The sequence below is a fragment of the Ranitomeya imitator genome, chromosome 7 (genome assembly GCF_032444005.1).
Source record: "Ranitomeya imitator isolate aRanImi1 chromosome 7, aRanImi1.pri, whole genome shotgun sequence".
NCBI lineage: Eukaryota > Metazoa > Chordata > Amphibia > Anura > Dendrobatidae > Ranitomeya > Ranitomeya imitator.
In genome coordinates this window covers 370,338-392,711 of record NC_091288.1, presented here as the reverse complement: position 1 = coordinate 392,711, position 22,374 = coordinate 370,338, and the positions used below count along the sequence as shown (strand labels likewise).

General features: G+C 43.1%; 1 protein-coding gene across 2 annotated transcripts in view; it reads left to right on the top strand.

Moving 5' to 3' along the window:
* GPR39 (G protein-coupled receptor 39) overlaps positions 1–22,374 on the top strand; it is a 104,217-nt gene that overhangs the window by 63,091 nt on the left and 18,752 nt on the right. Inside the window, exon 2 of one of the 2 annotated variants that reach the window (XM_069732546.1) lies at positions 9,610–9,640. The exons of the other annotated variant lie outside the window; for it this stretch is intronic. Within the exon in view, the coding sequence (XP_069588647.1) occupies positions 9,610–9,640 (31 nt within the window). The remainder of the gene's footprint in view (positions 1–9,609; positions 9,641–22,374) is intronic. 2 annotated transcript variants of the gene reach the window in all.

The window sequence follows — 22,374 nt, the reverse complement described above, 5'->3', positions numbered from 1 at the left end:
TGCTGCAAAATTTGTTGGTAGTCTTCAGACTTCATAATGCCATGCACACGGTCAAGCAGTCCAGTGCCAGAGGCAGCATAGCAACCCCAAAACATCAGGGAACCTCCGCCATGTTTGACTGTAGGGACTGTGTTCTTTTCTTTGAATGCCTCTTTTTCTCCTGTAAACTCTATGCTGATGCCTTTGCCCAAAAAGCTCTACTTTTGTCTCATCTGACCAGAGAACATTCTTCCAAAACGTTTTAGGCTTTTTCTGGTAAGTTTTGGCAAACTCCAGCCTGGCTTTTTTATGTCTCGGGGTAAGAAGTGGGGTCTTCCTGGGTCTCCTACCATACAGTCCCTTTTCATTCAGACGCTGACGGATAGTACGGGTTGACACTGTTGTACCCTCGGACTGCAGGGCAGCTTGAACTTGTTTGGATGTTAGTCGAGGTTCTTTATCCAACATCCGCACAATCTTGCGTTGAAATCTCTTGTCAATTTTTCTTTTCCGTCCACATCTAGGGAGGTTATCCACAGTGCCATGGGCTTTACACTTCTTGATGACACTGCGCACGGTAGACACAGGAACATTCAGGTCTTTGGAGATGGATTTGTAGCCTTGAGATTACTCGTGCTTCCTCACAATTTGGTTTCTCAAGTCCTCAGACAGTTCTTTGGTCTTCTTTCTTTTCTCCCTGCTCAATGTGGTCACACAAGGACACAGGACAGAGGTTGAGTCAACTTTAATCCATGTCAACTGGCTGCAAGTGTGATTTAGTTATTGCCAACACCTGTTAGGTGCCACAGATAAGTTACAGGTGCTGTAAATTACACTAATTAGAGAAGCATCACATGATTTTCGAACAGTGCAAATACTTTTGTCCACCCCATTTTTATGTTTGGTGTGGAATTATATCCAATTTGGCTTTAGGACAATTCTTTTTGTTTTGTTTTTTTATTTAAGACAAATTAAATGACGATAATAATACCAAAGAATTTGTGTTTGCAATCAATTTCAGGAAGAAACTGAGTATTATCTGACAGAACTGCAGGGGTGTCAATACTTTTGGCCATGACTGTAGGCTGGTAGTTTTCTGGTCCTGGGCACAGGCTCTTGTGCTAGATGTGAAGGCTGCAGTGTGTATGGACGGTGGGGAACGCGCTGTGTATCTTCTCCGGTCTTCGCAGTGTCGTCTCTCTATTTCTCCCGTTTCCTCTTGGTTTTCATTCAGTGTAGACTCTTCTCTGCCTCTCGCTGCAGCCATTAATCCCACATTCGCGTCTTCACAGCAATGATCTGCACGCTGAGCGCAGTGCGCACTTCATCATTTGATTTATCAGTATATATCCAGGTGGGAAAAATGTAAACACAGGTAGTAAATCACTTAATCCTCGCCGTGGATCCCAAGACGTGAATTCCCAGGTACGGACATCTCAGGAGGAGAATTCTTTGCACATGGCTATGACAAGCCCACAGCTCCTCCATGTCCATCAATTTCCCATTGATTTCTGTCCTTTTCGTGCTTGTGATCATTCAGCCGGGACAGGACACTAATTAAAACTGTCGGCCATGATTTTTGTGCATGTCTGAAAAAGAGGAATACGGCCAAGACCAGGCCAGACAATATCCGGAAAGAATCCAGTGGCTTCAATGGAGTGAATGGCCCTTTTGTAGTTCACATCTGAATATTGCAAGGATTTCTATAGAAGCCCTGATGTACTGGTCAGTGAGCAATGTGTATGTGTGAACCTGGTGACACGACTCTACACATAGAATAATACCCAATATACACATAGAATAATACCCAATATACACATAGAATAATACCCAATATACACAGCGTGATGCCCAATATACACAGCGTAATACCCAATATACACAGCGTAATACCCAATATACACAGCGTAATACCGAATATACAAAGCGTGATGCCCAATATACACAGCGTAATACCCAATATACACAGCGTGATACCCAATATACACAGCGTAATACCGAATATACACAGCGTAATACCGAATATACACAGCGTGATACCCAATATACACAGTATAATACCCAATATACACAGTATAATACCCAATATACACAGCGTAATACCCAATATACACAGTATAATACCCAATATACACAGTATAATACCCAATATACACAGCGTAATACCCAATATACACAGTATAATACCCAATATACACAGCGTGATGCCCAATATACACAGCGTGATACCCAATATACACAGTATAATACCCAATATACACAGCGTAATACCCAATATACACACAGTATAATACCCAATATACACAGCGTAATACCCAATATACACAGTATAATACCCAATATACACAGCGTGATGCCCAATATACACAGCGTGATACCCAATATACACAGTATAATACCCAATATACACAGCGTAATACCCAATATACACACAGTATAATACCCAATATACACAGTATAATACCCAATATACACAGCGTAATACCCAATATACACAGTATAATACCCAATATACACAGTATAATACCCAATATACACAGCGTGATGCCCAATATACACAGCGTGATACCCAATATACACAGCGTAATACCGAATATACACAGCGTGATGCCCAATATACACAGCGTAATACCCAATATACACAGCGTAATACCGAATATACACAGCGTGATGCCCAATATACACAGCGTAATACCCAATATACACAGCGTGATACCCAATATACACATCATAATACCCAATATACACAGTATAATACCCAATATACACAGCGTAATACCCAATATACACAGCGTAATACCCAATATACACAGTATAATACCCAATATACACAGCGTAATACCCAATATACACAGCGTAATACCCAATATACACAGTATAATACCCAATATACACAGTATAATACCCAATATACACAGTATAATACCCAATATACACAGCGTGATGCCCAATATACACAGCGTGATACCCAATATACACAGCTTAATACCCAATATACACAGCGTAATACCGAATATACACAGCGTAATACCCAATATACACAGCGTAATACCTAATATACACAGCGTGATACCCAATATACACAGCGTGATACCCAATATACACAGCGTGATACCCAATATACACAGCTTAATACCCAATATACACAGCGTAATACCCAATATACACAGCGTAATACCCAATATACACAGCGTGATACCCAATATACACAGCGTGATACCCAATATACACAGCGTGATACCCAATATACACAGCGTAATACCCAATATACACAGCGTAATACCGAATATACACAGCGTGATACCCAATATACACAGCTTAATACCCAATATACACAGCGTAATACCGAATATACACAGCGTGATACCCAATATACACAGCGTAATACCCAATATACACAGCATAATACCCAATATACACAGTATAATACCCAATATACACAGCGTAATACTCAATATACACAGCGCGATACCCAATATACACAGTATAATACCCAATATACACAGCGTAATACCCAATATACACAGCATAATACCCTATATACACAGCGTAATACCCAATATACACAGTATAATACCCAATATACACAGTATAATACCCAATATACACAGTATAATACCCAATATACACAGCGTAATACCCAATATACACAGCGTAATACCCAATATACACAGTATAATACCCAATATACACAGCGTGATACCCAATATACACAGCGTAATACCGAATATACACAGCATAATACCCTATATACACAGCGTAATACCCAATATACACAGCGTAATACCCAATATTCACAGCGTAATACCCAATATACACAGCGTGATACCAATATACACAGCGTGATACCCAATATACACATCGTGATACCCAATATACACAACGTAATACCCAATATGCACAGCTTAATACCCAATATACACAGCGTAATACCCAATATACACAGCGTAATACCCATTATACACAGCTTAATACCCAATATACACAGCGTGATACCCAATATACACAGCGTTATACCCATTATACACAGCTTAATACCCAATATACACAGCGTAATACCCAATATACACAGCGTAATACCCAATATACACAGCGTGATACCCAATATACACAGCGTGATACCCAATATACACAGCGTGATACCCAATATACACAGCGTAATACCCAATATACACAGCGTAATACCGAATATACACAGCGTGATACCCAATATACACAGCTTAATACCCAATATACACAGCGTAATACCGAATATACACAGCGTGATACCCAATATACACAGCGTAATACCCAATATACACAGCATAATACCCAATATACACAGTATAATACCCAATATACACAGTATAATACCCAATATACACAGCGTAATACCCAATATACACAGCGCGATACCCAATATACACAGTATAATACCCAATATACACAGCGTAATACCCAATATACACAGTATAATACCCAATATACACAGCGTGATACCCAATATACACAGCGTAATACCGAATATACACAGCATAATACCCTATATACACAGCGTAATACCCAATATACACAGCGTAATACCCAATATACACAGCGTAATACCCAATATACACAGCGTGATACCAATATACACAGCGTGATACCCAATATACACAGCGTGATACCCAATATACACAACGTAATACCCAATATACACAGCGTAATACCCAATACACACAGCGTAATACCCAATATACACAGCGTAATACCGAATATACACAGCGTGATACCCAATATACACAGCGTAATACCGAATATACACAGCGTGATACCCAATATACACAGCGTGATACCCAATATACACAGCATAATACCCAATATACACAGCGTAATACCCAATATACACAGTATAATACCCAATATACACAGCGTGATACCCAATATACACAGCGTAATACCGAATATACACAGCATAATACCCTATATACACAGCGTAATACCCAATATACACAGCGTAATACCCAATATACACAGCGTAATACCCAATATACACAGCGTGATACCAATATACACAGCGTGATACCCAATATACACAACGTAATACCCAATATACACAGCGTAATACCCAATACACACAGCGTAATACCCAATATACACAGCGTAATACCGAATATACACAGCGTGATACCCAATATACACAGCGTAATACCGAATATACACAGCGTGATACCCAATATACACAGCGCGATACCCAATATACACAGTATAATACCCAATATACACAGCATAATACCCAATATACACAGCGTGATACCCAATATACACAGCGTAATACCGAATATACACAGCATAATACCCTATATACACAGCGTAATACCCAATATACACAGCGTAATACCCAATATACACAGCGTAATACCCAATATACACAGCGTAATACCCAATATACACAGCGTGATACCAATATACACAGCGTGATACCCAATATACACATCGTGATACCCAATATACACAACGTAATACCCAATATACACAGCGTAATACCCAATACACACAGCGTAATACCCAATATACACAGCGTAATACCGAATATACACAGCGTGATACCCAATATACACAGCGTAATACCGAATATACACAGCGTGATACCCAATATACACAGCGTAATACCCAATATACACAGCGTAATACCCTATATACACAGCGTAATACCCTATATACACAGCGTAATACCCTATATACACAGCATAATACCCAATACACACAGCGTAATACCCAATATACACAGCGTAATACCGAATATACACAGCGTGATACCCAATATACACAGCGTAATACCGAATATACACAGCGTGATACCCAATATACACAGCGTAATACCCAATATACACAGCGTAATACCCTATATACACAGCATAATACCCTATATACACAGCGTAATACCCTATATACACAGCGTAATACCCTATATACACAGCATAATACCCAATATACACAGCGTAATGCCCAATATACACAGTATAATACCCAATATACACAGTATAATACCCAATATACACAGCGTGATACCCAATATACACAGTATAATACCCAATATACACAGCGTAATACCCAATATACACAGTATAATACCCTATATACACAGCGTAATACCCTATATACACAGCGTAATACCGAATATACACAGTATAATACCCAATATACACAGCGTGATACCCAATATACACAGTATAATACCCAATATACACAGCGTAATGCCCAATATACACAGTATAATACCCAATATACACAGCGTGATACCCAATATACACAGTATAATACCCAATATACACAGCGTGATACCCAATATACACAGCGTAATACCCAATATACACAGCGTAATACCCTATATACACTGTGTAATACCCTATATACACAGTATAATACCCAATATACACAGTATAATACCCAATATACACAGTATAATACCCAATATACACAGCGTGATACCCAATATACACAGCGTAATGCCCAATATACACAGTATAATACCCAATATACACAGCGTGATACCCAATATACACAGTATAATACCCAATATACACAGTATAAAGGTTCCTTCTCACTTGTGTAAAATACGTCTCGCAGGTAAGAACCCGACTCTGCCACCGGCACTCCACAGCGGAGCGTGCGGCCGCACAGCAATACATGGAGCCGCACGCTCCGCTCTGGAGTGCCGGTGGCAGAGCCGGGTTCTAACCTGCGAGACTCGGACGTATTTTACGCAGAGAGAAGGAACCCTTAGGGTATGTGTCCACGTTCAGGATTGCATCAGGATTTGTAAGCCAAAACCAGGAGTGGAACAATTAGAGGAAAAGTATAATAGAAACATCTGCTCCACTCTTGCATTTATCACCCACTCCTGGTTTTGGCTACAAATCCTGATGCAATCCTGAACGTGTGCACAGACCCTAATACCCATACACATAGTGAGATGCAGGCGGAGGGACAACGGAGCTCACCACGCCGAGAACGTTCCTCCTGAGGGGCCGATTCCACTGGTGATCACAGGAAGATACAAGAAAAAATGGGTAAAGATTCCAGCACAACCATCCAGGGATAAAATGGATTCTTCATTCAAACGTAATTAAAGCATTAAAAGGCGACGAGGTTCAGGTGTATACAGACCCTTAGTCATAGGCTAATTGAGGCAGAACGTAACGATCCAACATATATACATTGTCTAAACTATTACAGCAGGTGGCTGGAGAGGGGAACACACATGATAGCAATAAAATAAATGCAATGAAGGGCACAAAAGATCCACATTCTAATGGCCAGAAGTTAAAAAAAAAAAAATTAAAGCAAAAGCATTAGGTTGTGTGCACACGATGCGGATTTAGTGCGGATCCACAGTGGATTTTTCCGCGCAGAAACGCTGCAGTTCCGCAAAGTGATTTACAGTACAATGTAAATCAATAGAAAAAAAAAAAGGCTGTGCTAATGGTGCGGAAAAATCCGCATGAAATCGGCTGCGGATCAAAAGAAGTAGCAAGCTTCTTCATTTGTGCGGAACTGCAGCGTTTCTGACCCCTTCCATTATAGAAATCCATAGGGGTAAAAAACACAGATAATCCGCACAAAATCAGCAACAAAAACGCACAAAATCCGCATAAAAAACGCATCAAATCCGCACCTGCGTTTTCTGCCAGGAGATGTGGATTTTGTGCAGAAAATAGCTTAAGGTATGTGCACACATTGCAGATTTTCCTGTGGAATTTTCTGTGCAGATTCTGCATCTCTTGGCAGAAAACACAGGTACAAATCTGTGCGGATTTGATGCAGATTTGTCTGCGTTTTTGACAGCTAAATAAAGATCTATTATTGAACAAAAAAAAAATTGTGATTTCATTTCTTGTCCAACCGCTTCATTTTCATACTCCATTGAAGAATAATGTTTATACCCACGGAAAGTTATAGATAATCGACAGATAATACATAGATAACAGATAATAGATAGATCGATGTATCTATAGATAATACATAGATGACAGATAATAGATAGATCGATGTATCTATAGATAGATCATAGATCTATCTATCTATTATCTATCTATTATCTATAGATACATCTGATAGATGGATAGATCTATAAATAGATATAAAATACCAAGCCCGATGTTTAGTAATAAACATGATAAAATGGTACATAAAGAGTTAAATGAAGACACACACACACAGAATGTGCGTTAGGCCGGGGTCACACTTGTGAGAAACTCGCACGGGTCTCTCGCATCAATACCCGACACTGCCGCGTATTTCTATGCAGCTGAACGCTCCGGTCCCGAGTGCCGGCGGCAGTGCCGGGTATTGATCCGTGAGACTAGTGCGAGTTTCTCACAAGTGTGACCCCGGCCGAAAATGCAATTCAAGTAAAAGAGAAAAATGTTCCAGCTTCTTGATAAAATGTAAAACTTTAATCCATCATCTATAATAGTAGAAGACACCCTCCTGGGACAATGCCATATCACAAGTGAAGAAAGCTACACGTTTCGACCATACGGTCTTTGTCACAGCAAAATGCAATACCTGTTTAATTTATTAAAAAAATTAATTGGCGATTGGGTGAGTAGCAAATAAGCGTGGAGGAGAGAAGGAGGTCTTGGGAGGACCGGAGATGACGGAAATAATAAACACATAAATAAATAACAGTCAAAATAAGCAGCGCCACACAAATCTTTCCGATAAAAAACCTTTGTCCTTCATTTAAACAACGTGCTATGGACAAGGTAACAGAATCTGGAGCCGTTGAAGCGTGGAATACGCGAAACGGCCGTAGTCCATTGACTGCACCAGCTTGATCTGCAATTTGTCCTGCCCGCTGTTACCTTGTCCATAGCACGTTGTTTAAATGAAGGACAAAGGTTTTTTATCGGAAAGATTTGTGTGGCGCTGCTACTTTCTTTCTCATTTCGACTGCCATATATGTTTTTTCAAGCAAGCATGCCAATTTCCGTGGATTCTCCGTTGGTGAGCTCGTCGACTCAGCTGTACCTGCGTTATTAGTGAGTATCAGCCTGGTTCTTCGTGCCGTTCAGCTTTCTTTCAGACTTTTTGATTACATAAATAAATATTAAATAAATGTTAAATCAACACAAACATGCAGAATAAAGTATTTTAATGAAATAAAACACCACACAGTTATTTTTCTGCCAATCCATGCGACGCCTTCGATCTCCTGAAAAAAAAAAAATAAATAAAACACAAAAACTCCCTGGTCCGAAGCAGTCCTTTTAATAAGGACTGTCCCACGATGATCTCCCCTATAGAGCTGTCACATCAGGAGATGAGACCTCTCTACAGGGCCTCCAGTGACACACGGACCGGAGACAATGGCTCCTGCAGTGTTATCACTGAGGATTCAATGGCTTCTCACTTTACGGCACTGCTGTGTGAGAATTTTCCCACGCAGCGGTGCTGCAAGTGACAATATGAACTATACTCACAGCAGCGGAGGGATACAGTGCAGAAGGATGCCTTCATTGTATCATTGGAGCCCCTGGAGAGTGGTCGCATCTGCCGATGTGACAGCTCTTCACGGGAGATCGTCATGGGACACTCATTAAATGGATTACATTGGATCAGGGAGTATACTGTTGGTTTATTATTTTTTTATTTTTTTTTTTACAGGTGATCAAGAGCTTCGGAGATTAGCTGTATGGTGAGTATGTTGCATATACTGTATGTGTATATGTATGTACTGTATGTCTATGTGTTTTTTGTTTTTACACTTGAGCACAGTAGCCGGATGATGGGACTACTACTGTCCCATCATCCGACTCCCTGTCACTGTAGCAGGCATAGCTGAATGGGACTAGTAGTCAGGGCAGCACGGTGGCTCAGTGGTTAGCACGGCAGCACTGGAGTCCTGGGCTCAAATCCCACCTTGGATGACATCTGCAAGCAGTCTGTATGTTCTCTCCGTGTCTGCGTGGGTTTCCTCCGGGTTCTCAGGTTTCCTCCCACATTCCAAAGACATACTGATAGGGAATTTAGATTGTGAGCTCCATTGGGGACAGCGATGATAATGTGCAAACTGTAAAGCGCTGCGGAATATGTTAGCGCTATATAAAAATAAAGATTATCATTAGTAGTCCCATCAGACGATGCCTGCATACACACACACACACACACACACCCACCCACAGAAACACACAAACACAGCACATCTTCTCCGCACAGTCTCCGCCCACACACAGTCTCCGCCCACACACACAGTATCCGCCCACACACACAGTATCCGCCCACACACACAGTATCCGCCCACACATTCTTCCCCCTCCCAATCCGCAGCAAATCTGCAGATCTTTTTTAAACCTGCGGATTTGCTGCAGATTGGCCTGACACAATGGAAGTCAATGGGTGCAGAAACGCTGTAGATCTGCAAAAATAATTCTTTACGCAGCATGTGCACACCAAATGTCAATTTCACATTGACTAACATTGCTTGTGCACTACACTGCGGATTTGATGCAATTCTGCGAGTCCAAAAACGCTGCGGATCCACATCAAAAGGTTCTATCTATTAGGCCACTCCTCACATTTGTGTAAAACTGGGGGTTGGTTAGGAAGTTAGGGAGGTGAGTTCAGTGGAGGAGAGGAGAGCTCCTGGCTGGGGACCGATGAGGAAAGGTCTCCAGGTCGAGCTGGCTGGGGTGATCCCTGGTCAGATTCAGACTGTAGTCTGAGGAGGAAGGAAAGAAGGACACGGAGCTGCACCTGCAACGCATGCAGCAGTCTCCTAAGAAAGGACAAGAAAGGAAGTGGGCCGTAGTGAGTGAGCACAGAAGTCATAGCAACAGGAGTGAAACAACAGCGGGGGACCAGCTAGAAGCAGGCTGCCTCCCTCTGAGCGCAGACCCGGAGGCCGGAACACCGAGGGAGTAATAGACTCTACGCTTTACTTCAGAGACCGGCAGGGCAGTCGATTCCAAGTTGGCTGCCCGACCTAAGAACCTAAGCAGACAAGGTGGCAATTGTGGAGGAGGGGCGACGCTAGGGTCCCTATAAAATAGCCTCAGGCCACCACCGTCATACGGGTTATGTCCGATCCATCTGGGGGACAGAGAGAGAAGTAACAAGAGTGAGGACCTTATGGTAGCTAATGCAAGTAGGGACCTACTACATTACTGTGCACAAGGGGAAGGCTACTGATTTCCACCTGGATAAGGGGACTCTGGAATTGCCATGAGACCGGCCGAACTCTGCCTACCCTGTCATCCGGCACTCTGGACTGTGGATGCTGAAGCCTTCAGTAAAGGTAAAGAGACTGCACCCATTGTGTCCTCGTTATTCACTGCGCCTTGCACCATCCACCATCACCACTTCTGGGAAGCCCTGGGGAAATACTTCACCTGTGGGAAGGTATACCATCTAGCTGCCATAACATCACCCCAATGGACCCCTAAGCAGCGTCGGTCACCCTGACCGAATACCACAGGTGGCGTCACGAACACTACCGTTATCTACGAACTCTGCCGTTTATTGGGCGCCCCTCATAGGGCCACAGTCCGGGTCGGGCCACCGTGACATCCCCTCTGAGGGAACAGAAGGACCCGGTACCGAGTATCCCATTGCCCTTACGTGGGGGCGATCCATATACACCTCGGTACAGTCACTGCCAGCTCCACAGTAACCCAAAACAATTATAAGCTGCTACCACCAATCGTTTATACAGGCTGATTGGACATTGGTTTCCGATATTGTTTGGATTTCAGGTGTGCGGTTTACAGAAAAAAAAGGAAAAGAACTATTAAATTTTATATTTATTCCAGAAAGATAGGCCGTGTTTATAAAAATATTCAAAAGATTTTGCAAATGAGACAAAACAATAGAGCATATACAATTACATAAAATAAAAAGATAAAAGAAAATATCAAAACCTGACCTCAATGCAGTGGCACACATTTTTGGGGGAAGCGCTCCTAGTGAAAACGTGGATCAATCTTACATGGTGATGCATTTCCCTGCTATTGAACACAAATCATAATTTGGCTATTCTTTTATCAGCACCTAAGTTGCATCCACACACCTCCTTTTGATGTCTCATAATAGGGCTGGTCATGGAATATGGCTTCAGTTTCAGAAAATTGTGAGATTCCCGACATTCATGATATCTTCACTCCTGAAGATTACTGGCATTCGATATCAACATCATATTTTTTTCGTGATTTTACCTTTTCATAGATCGGAAATGTGGTATGGCTGTGGTCAGCTATCTGGCCACTATTAATTTGGGGCTGATTGGCATGTATCACTGTTATGAAAAAATATGCATATTCTTCCCCCATTAATCCTGAAATTGAAAAGGTACATCCCATCAATATCAGATGGGCATACAAACCCAAATATTCATAACTTTCCATTGGTGCCCAAGTGTCTAGTTGCAGATGTCTAGTTTCCTCTGAAGGGAACAAGGGTTACGTCTAAAAAAGGTATTAGATTTTAGCTTCCCTTCCTCCTGAATCTACAAATCTCAGTGTTTCTAACTTCTTCCCACAACAGATATCCTGTTTTAATTACAAGTACACTACAGGGAGGCTCTGGCTTCAAAAGAAACTTGAATGGATAGTTCTTTGTATGTTAATTAGCTTTTTTCATTACATCAGACACAGATCTTGTGTCTTCCGACTCTTCGGCTCCTCCCTCAAATTAAATTTCCGCCTATATTTAATTTTGTTAATTATTGTCTGCTACCAGCTATGTTGTGTATTTAGGCATTCCAGACTTAACCCCTGTTAATTTGTTGTCTATTTGTTCTTTATAGTATTTGTATGGTGCACCATCTTATGGACAACAAACATATGTACATGATTGTCCGATTGACATTGAACATATGGGACTGATATATGGGATATGATGCTCGCTTCTTAACGTTGTGTCATGTTTACTCAGAGTGTGCTCTTGAATGGGTAATACATTTATTTATATTATCGTCTGACTGAACCTGAGTATATGGGGTTGTTATTCTGCTTGCAATGTTTATACCCGAATGTTATGTTCTGCTGGCTAAGATCGTGGCTTCTTTAAGAATGTAGGATATGCGATTTTGATTCTCTGGTTGTGGAAGGGGGGGGGGGGGGGTGTTAGGATGGGCCCTTTTCTTTATCTTGCGTATCTTCCATATTTTCGCCTTTAATGTATTTGTGGCAGGAAATCGAATTGTGGGATGTCTTGGTTGAGTAGTTATACCTATGTTAGATCACTGGTGTATACATTAGTATTGACGGTTGCCCAGTACTATGATCACCTCTTAAAGATAGGATGCTACTCCCTGATTCGGTGTGTGCATCTCCCCGTGTAATCCTTCCGTTTGGGGCTATCCCTCTGCTTAGTGATGTAAGCGCATGACTGATCGAGCCCAGCGATATTTATATCCAATGGAGCCTTTGCTCCAACACTGGGTTTGTATTGCTTTAACCCTTCGGCTAGAGTATCATTTGGCGCGGGCGCCCGTGATTGATCGAGCCTGGCGCTACTTATATCTAAGGGAGCTCTTGCGCCGACACTGTCTTTGTATTGATTTAGCCCTTCGGCTTGAGTATCACAGTGCGCAGGCGCTTTTGGTCCGACCATTAAAGAAATCCCCTTTTTCAATAGGCACAAGCGCATTTTCTTGTATTAGTCCGGCGTCTCTGCAACCATAGCAAATCTCGCACCAGGACTGCACTTAGTACTGCGCAGTCTCGGTAACTTAGTGCGAGTGACCTACTGCACAGATGCAAAGGGTGAACTTATTGAACCGGACGTCATGGGGAGACCGCACGCCGCCGTTCCCTCACATATGGTAATTATTTCATTTTATTATTTAGCTATAAATAGGCAGGGTGGGACTGTTGACCCCACACTTTACCTGATGAAGACGCTTCCATTGCGTCGATACGCGTGTGGTTTCAGTCTCTCTTCACCCCCCAGCCCTTGCACCTTATTATTGACTGTCGCATCTCTGTCCGGCCCTTTTCTTGAACCTTTAGGATCTTGGACCATAGTGTGTATTTCACTTTTAGGCTCTTGGGTAATATTTTCTACAACTTTGTGGCCTTGGCGTCTGTATGGCTTCATCTGGTAAATATACTGTATTTAATCTTTGGTAATGTGTTTATTGCCTATAAGGTACAGCTGGTAGCAGACAGGAATCCATTGCTGCACTCGCACATATGCTCTGTTGGGACCATTATTTTTGTATTATTGAGTGTTTGATGGTATTTTTTGCATCTGTCTGGGGGGTTGCATGTGGCCTATCAGCCATTTGCTTGAATTCTGGTTTTTAAATGTGCGTCTTTGCCCTGCTGTGTTGTTTTTTGCACAAATAAAGTTATTCTTTGAAAGTGGATCCCATTGGTATGCATATCTTTCTCCTGTTCAATTTCTAGTTGTGTCTTTTTATGCATATGGTTGATCCCTGAGTGATATCTTTTCTTTTGGTGCCCGCTAGTCTTTTTGTATAAAAAAACGCAACGTGGGCACACAGCCTAAAAGTACCGTCACACTCAGCGACGCTGCAGCGATATAGACAACAATCCGACCTAAACTAGATCGCTGCAGCGTCGCTGTAGAGACGTCAAACACAGCAGCTCCAGAACGATGCAGGAGCAATCCAGTGACGTAACGGCGACTCACTTATCGTTCTCGCTTCATGTAAAAACATTGCTGGCGTCGTTGCTTTTGCTGTCAAACATGACGAATCACGCCGATCTAACGACCAAATAAAGTTCTGGACTTCTAGCTCCGACCAGCGATGTCACAGCGGGATCCAGATCGCTGCTGCGTGTCAAACACAACGAGATCGCTATCCAGGACGCTGCAACGTCACGGATCGTTGTCGTTCTCGTTGCAAAGTTGCTGAGTGTGACGGTACCTTAAGAGTATATGCAGGTACACGTAAACAGAAATAAGTTATATGCAAGCAAAATACAATGTGATTAACCCTTTCTAAATAAAAAAAATGGCAATATTCTCACCTTCCGGCGTCCCGCTTACCGATGCTCGCGATGCTTCTGGCAGCTGGCGTTCCCAGTAATGCCTTGCGTTACAATGACCTCTGATGACGTAGCGGTCTCGCAAGACCGCTACGTCGTCGGGTCATTTTGCTATGCATCCATGGGAACGCTAGCTGCCGGGAACATCAGTAACGCTGCGCGGGATGCCGGAAGGTGAGAATATTGCCATTTTTTTTATTTTTAACATTACATCTTGTTACTATTGATGCTGCATAGGCAACATCAATAGTAGAAAGAGAGAGAGAGCGAGAGAGAATTTCCCTGACTGGAAATTCTTCCGTTCATGATCAGTTTCAAAAGACGGAACCCGTCATTGTATTCCTGCTTTTCACAGTCAGCGACGGATCCTGCGCCCACAGGCTTCCATTATAGCCAACAACGGGCAGCGCAGGATCCGTAGCCGAGTGATTTTCTGACATACACAATAAACGTTCCTCTGTGCGTCGTCTCCGGCCGACGGAAAGCAATTTTCCGACGGATCCAGTGCACGACGGATGAAACGTGTGGCCATCCATCACAATCCGTCACTAATACAAGTCTATGGGCTCATTTCCAGTTGCGAGACATACGTCCGTGTCTCACAGGTTAAAACCCTCTTCTGGCGCCGACGCTTGGGAGAGGAGCGTGCAGCTCCATGTGTTGCTGTGCGGCCACGCGCTCCGCTCTGGAGTGCCGGCACCAAAAGAGGGTTGTAATCTGTGAGACACGGACGTATGTCTCGCAAGTGGAAATGAGCCCTTAGGGAAACAACAGGATCCAGCATGGAGGGATCACTCACAATGTATGGGAGATTCTCATCCCTAGAGGGGGGTCACCCACAATGTATGGGGGCTTCTCATCCCTAGAGGGGGATCACCCCAATGTATAGGAGATTCTCATCCCTAGAGGGGGGTCACCCACAATGTATGGGGGCTTCTCATCCCTAGAGGGGGATCACTCACAATGTATGGGGGCTTCTCATCCCTAAAGGGGGATCACCCCAATGTATAGGAGATTCTCATCCCTAGAGGGGGATCACCCCCAATGTATGGGGGCTTCTCATCCCTAGAGGGGGATCTCTCACAATGTATGGGGGCTTCTCATCCCTAAAGGGGGATCACCCACAATGTATGGGGGCTTCTCATCCCTAGAGGGGGATCACTCACAATGTATGGGGGCTTCTCATCCCTAAAGGGGGATCACCCACAATGTATGGGGGCTTCTCATCCCTAGAGGGGGATCACTCACAATGTATGGGAGATTCTCATCCCTAGAGGGGGATCACTCACAATGTATGGGAGATTCTCATCCCTAGAGGGGGATCACCCCCAATGTATGGGGGCTTCTCATCCCTAGAGGGGGATCACTCACAATGTATGGGGGCTTCTCATCCCTAAAGGGGGATGACCCACAATGTATGGGGGCTTCTCATCCCTAGAGGGGGATCACCCCAATGTATAGGAGATTCTCATCCCTAGAGGGGGATCACCCCCAATGTATGGGGGCTTCTCATTCCTAGAGGGGGATTACTCACAATGTATGGGGGCTTCTCATCCCTAGAGGGGGATCACTCACAATGTATGGGAGATTCTCATCCCTAGAGGGGGATCACCCACAATGTATGGGGGGCTTCTCATCCCTAGAGGGGGATCACTCACAATGTATGGGAGATTCTCATCCCTAGAGGGGGATCACTCACAATGTATAGGAGATTCTCATCCCTAGAGGGGGATCACCCCCAATGTATAGGAGATTCTCATCCCTAGAGGGGGGGTCACCCACAATGTATGGGGGGCTTCTCATTCCTAGAGGGGGATCACTCACAATGTATGGGGGCTTCTCATCCCTAGAGGGGGATCACCCCAATGTATAGGAGATTCTCATCCCTAGAGGGGGATCACCCCCAATGTATAGGAGATTCTCATCCCTAGAGGGGGGGTCACCCACAATGTATGGGGGGCTTCTCATCCCTAGAGGGGGATCACTCACAATGTATGGGGGCTTCTCATCCCTAGAGGGGGATCACCCCAATGTATAGGAGATTCTCATCCCTAGAGGGGGATCACCCCCAATGTATAGGAGATTCTCATCCCTAGAGGGGGGGTCACCCACAATGTATGGGGGGCTTCTCATTCCTAGAGGGGGATCACTCACAATGTATGGGGGCTTCTCATCCCTAGAGGGGGATCACCCCAATGTATAGGAGATTTTCATCCCTAGAGGGGGATCACCCCCAATGTATAGGAGATTCTCATCCCTAGAGGGGGGGTCACCCACAATGTATGGGGGGCTTTTCATTCCTAGAGGGGGATCACTCACAATGTATGGGGGCTTCTCATTCCTAGAGGGGGATCACCCACAATGTATGGGGGGCTTCTCATCCCTAGAGTGGGATCACCCACAATGTATGGGAGATTCTCATCCATGGAGGGGCTCACTCACTATTCTATCTAAGATCACAGCCATGAAGAACGGGATCTAAACCTCCCCCAAGAACAACTCCCATCTTCCAGAACAATAGAGTGATGATGCTTCTTCCCCTTATGATAAAGACCATGTTACAAATCAAAAGTGAGAACTAAGTGTCTTGGAGGACAAACAATTATATTTTGGGTCCATGTCCGGAAACTCCCAGATCTCCCCATTGAGAACCCGCAGTCAATCCTCAAATAGTGACAAATAAAACCCTGACATTGTGATAACTCTGAGCTCTTATGATACAAAAACCGGCGACCATCAGTCAGGATCTGCCCAGAAGCCGATATCCAGATACCGGGGCAAAGGGTAGAAGTCTGTAGAATAAGGGGTAGCACTGCGAATATTGAGGCTTTACAGAAAATTCATGGATTTGTCAGAAAAACTTCTGAAATGTTTATAATTGTCCGTCAGCAAGCAGAGAAACAGACAAATAAAGGGCTAAACACTGGAGAGGCAAAATGTGAAAACCAAAATGTGCATGGGTCTCAAAACATCTAGCTACAGCTGTAATAATCTAGATAGTATGACCAAAAGGGACTTACAGGAAGAAGGCGAATACTTCTGAAATAGTTGGGAATGATTTTAAAAGATTTGTTTCCACTGTTAAGTATGGCACATAGAGGACTCAGGATTAAGGCCCATTTACAGTACCACATGGCCAGGATGATTCCTAGGGTCGATCAATGATCTATTACAGGCTGAACTGATGCCGGTGGAGCCTGTGTAAACTGACCATTATACGACTGCCGGTATCACATCGCGCAGTGTAAGCGGATCCTCAGCATCCTGCATCTCAGGTACCTCTACGGTGTCCTTTCTGAGATGCAGACTGATTGTGAAGCCATGGAGAGCTGTGTGCAGATGAGGGGGCCCGGGTCACAGTCCAGTGACTCCGCGTCTCTGCTGCTTGTAATCAGGATGATCCTGAAGGAAGGAATCTATTGAATATGTAGAGGAGGCTGCGCGAGGCTCTCACGTCCGCGGCCTTCACACTGGAGCTTAATCTGTGGCAGATATTTCCTTCCGAGCTTCTTTATTAAATAGAGTCCAGCCTTGTCAGCCATTACTGTTAAGCAAGTTCTATCCCTCAGGATTAAAGTACTGTATGGCATAGAAAACATAACTTTTAATAATGAATTAAAATTCACAAAGACTCAGGCCAAAACAGGCTCTGAGCCCTCAGTAAGAGCAAATTCAGCATATATAGCAATCAATAGAACCTCATAGTCCAATAAAGGCACAAACACCCTAACCAGAAACATAAAGTCATGGCCAAAAAGCACAAATGAAAGTCCACTCCAGTCCTGCTGACCACGTTGAGGACTCATACGTGGAAAAAACGGAGTGCAATCCGATAAGAAAAAATTGGATTGAACTCTGATTAATGTTATTCTATGAGTCTCTGCTCATCTGCGATTTTTTTTTATCAGCTTAGATAGGACTGAGAAAAAAAATCACAGGATGCTGTGTTTGTCCTTGTATATTGGACGAGACTCACCAATGCAAGTCAGTGGCTGTGAGAAAAAAAAATTTCACAGGACACAGACTATGCGAGTGCCGTCTGATTTTTACGCACCCATCTCATAGAAAAACAAACATTTCATCAGCTGATTACAGTAAAATCACAGCATGACAAGTCATAATAGATATACAGTATACACATAGGACAGCTAGAAATAGTTTAATGTTCACGTATTTAAATGAATAAATCAATAAATTGCTGGTAAATAACATTTTGGGGATCCCATGCCATTTTTTTCTGTAGAGGGAGAAAGGATAGCTGGGGGCAGATGTTTATTGCCTGGGAAGGGGGTAATACACATGGAGCTTCAAGGATATTAATATCAACTCACAGCTTTATACTTGACCTCTACTGGTTATTAAAATGGGGGATTCCCCCACCCCCCAAAAAAATGACGTAGGGTCCCACTATAATTAATAATCAGCAGTGGCTAGGCAGACAGCTGTGGGATGATATTAATAGGCGAGGAAGGGGCCATGAATAGTGGCCCCCTCCAATACTAAAAACTTCAGCTCTCATCCACCCCAGAAAAGGCACATCCATAAGATGCGCCAATTCTGGTGCTTAGCCTCACTCTTCCCACTAGCCCTGGTGCTTTGGCAACTGGGGTAATAGTATTGGGGTTGATGTCAGCTTTGTAGTGGCAGCTGACATCAAGCTCACGGGTTAGTAATGGAGAGGTGTCTATAAGGCTGGACGCATCAAGGGAGAAATGGATTATCTTCTCGTCGGAGAGGTGAGGAATATGGTTGTTTATTATATTAATTCTTTTACAGGAGACATAGGCTTCAGTGGATTAGGCGTCAAAGTGAATATAATTTTCCTTTTTTATTTTTAATTAAAAAAAAGATGTCAATATCTTTATTTCAATTAAAGGACTTTATTCAGAGTGTTTTTATTTACAATAGGACTATGGGGTTAGTAATGGGGGCGTCTTATAGACATCAACCCCAATTCTATTACTTGACTTGTCAACGCACCAGGACAAGTAGGAAGAGCAAGGCTAAGCACCAGAATTGACGCATCTTATGGATGCGACTTTTCTCTGGTGGCTGTATACTGATGTTTTAAGTCAGGGTAGGAAGGGGCCATGGATATTGGTCCCCTCCCAATCAATAGCATCCCGCAGCTGTCTGTCTAGCCTTTTCTGGTTATTAATTATAGAGGGACCTTGCATCTTTTTTTGGAGTCGTCCCCAATTTTAATAACCAATAAAAGCAAAGTATACAGCTGTGAGCTGATATTAATAGCCTGGGAAGCTCCATGTGTATTACACCCTTCCCAGGTTATTAACATCTGCTTTTCTTCTGCCAGTCCGTCACTGCCAGGATCCCCCATTAACATCAAAACGCTATGCTGCCACCAGTTCCTCATTAGATATAAGCCGGTCCGTTACCAAGCCTATATGAGAAACCAACCCCAGGTAACGTGAATTTGCATAGAGTACGTGTCGGTTCGATTATAGAGCCAAAAGAATGAAGCTAGCAAATGGATAAGTTTACTCCAGAAAAAATCGACAGTGTTTACAAAAATTACAAAAGATATTGCAAAAGGGACAAAATGCAAACGTGTACAGTTATAAAATAAAATGGATAACGGTACGAAAGTTACTAACTCTCAGTCACATTTATGACATGTCGATAAAGGGGAGGAGAGTTCCCAAAGGAATGATTCAGCATCACAGCATGGTGTCTAGCTGTCTCTCCAGCTCTGAATGTCTCCCAAATTGGATGTTCCTGTTTTATGGTTCGGCCATGAACTGAGGGACTCCCACTTTGGCTGACCACACATGTGGGCTGTTTCCTGGGAAATACACATATTTTGGAAAGTTATCAAAACTCCTTTTTTCCATATGTTTGGCCCGGAAGCTCACAGGCCAACGATATTGGCATTACTTTTACCGTTCTTTAGAGTCCAAACATGGTATGTCTGTGATTTACTGGTGGGCAGAAATTCATTTCTGCCCTCAGTCGAGGGGTTCAAGAGAGGCCTGGATGTCTTCCTGGAGCAGAACAATATTGTATCATACAATTATTAGGTTCTGTAGAAGGACGTAGATCTGGGTATTTATTATGATGGAATATAGGCTGAACTGGATGGACAAATGTCTTTTTTCGGCCTTACTAACTATGTTACTATGTTACTATTTTCCAGATTTCCTATGACCCCAAATGCCGCAAAGCTCTGCCATGCGTAGCTTTAATTGCCCAGATTCTGTTTCTAGCTGGCACTCTGGCACTCGTGGTCGGCGCCCCCACACCATTCACGCATGAAAGGAGACTAGGTCCCATTACCTTTGACCCCCTTCTACAGCAGATTCAGCTCGAGAAAGACATGTTCGTGCTGAAACATTGCTAAAGTTAATCTGTCTTTCAATCGGGTCATCCTGTATTTTTTCTTTGTTGTATGGTGGTGGCATTTGCCTCATTGGTCTACATTGGACAGTACATTTTCATTTGAGTGCCCAAGGTTTCTTTTGTTATTTATTGCCATTAGGTACCGAGAGAAGATCCTCAGACCCCTTGTGAGACCATATGCTGGTGTGTTTGGCCCTGGGTTCCTGCTAATGCAGGACAAAGCCAGACCTCATGTGGTTGGAGTGTGTCGGCAGTCCCTGCAAGATAAAGGCTTTAAAGCTATGGACTGGCCCGCCCGTTCCCAAAACGTGAATCCGATTGAACACATCTGGGACATCATGTCTCACACCATCCACCAACGTCACGTTGCACCACAGACTGTCCAGGATTTGGGTGATGCTTTAGTCCAGATCTGGGAGGAGATCCCTCAGGAGACCATACACCGCCTCATCAGGAGCCTGCCCAGGCATTGTAGGGAGATCATACAGGCACGTGGAGGCCACACACACTACTGAGCATCATTTCCTTGTCTTGAGGCATTTCCACTGAAGTTGGATCAGCCTCTAACTTAATTTTCCACTTTGATTTTGAGCATCATTCCAACTCCAGGCCTCCGTTGGATATTAGTTGTGATTTACATTGATCATTTTTAGGTTTTATCGTTTTCAACACATTCCACTATGTAATGAATAAAGATTTACAACTGGAATATTTCATTCAGTGATATGTAGGATGTGGGATTTTAGTGTTCCCTTTATTTTTGGGGGGCAGTGTGTATATATAAATATATATATATATATATACAGTGGGGCAAAAAAGTATTTAGTCAGTCAGCAATAGTGCAAGTTCCACCACTTAAAAATATGAGAGGCGTCTGTAATTTACATCGTAGGTAGACCTCAACTATGGGAGACAAACTGAGAAAAAAAAATCCAGAAAATCACATTGTCTGTTTTTTTATCATTTTATTTGCATATTATGGTGGAAAATAAGTATTTGGTCAGAAACAAACAATCAAGATTTCTGGCTCTCACAGACCTGTAACTTCTTCTTTAAGAGT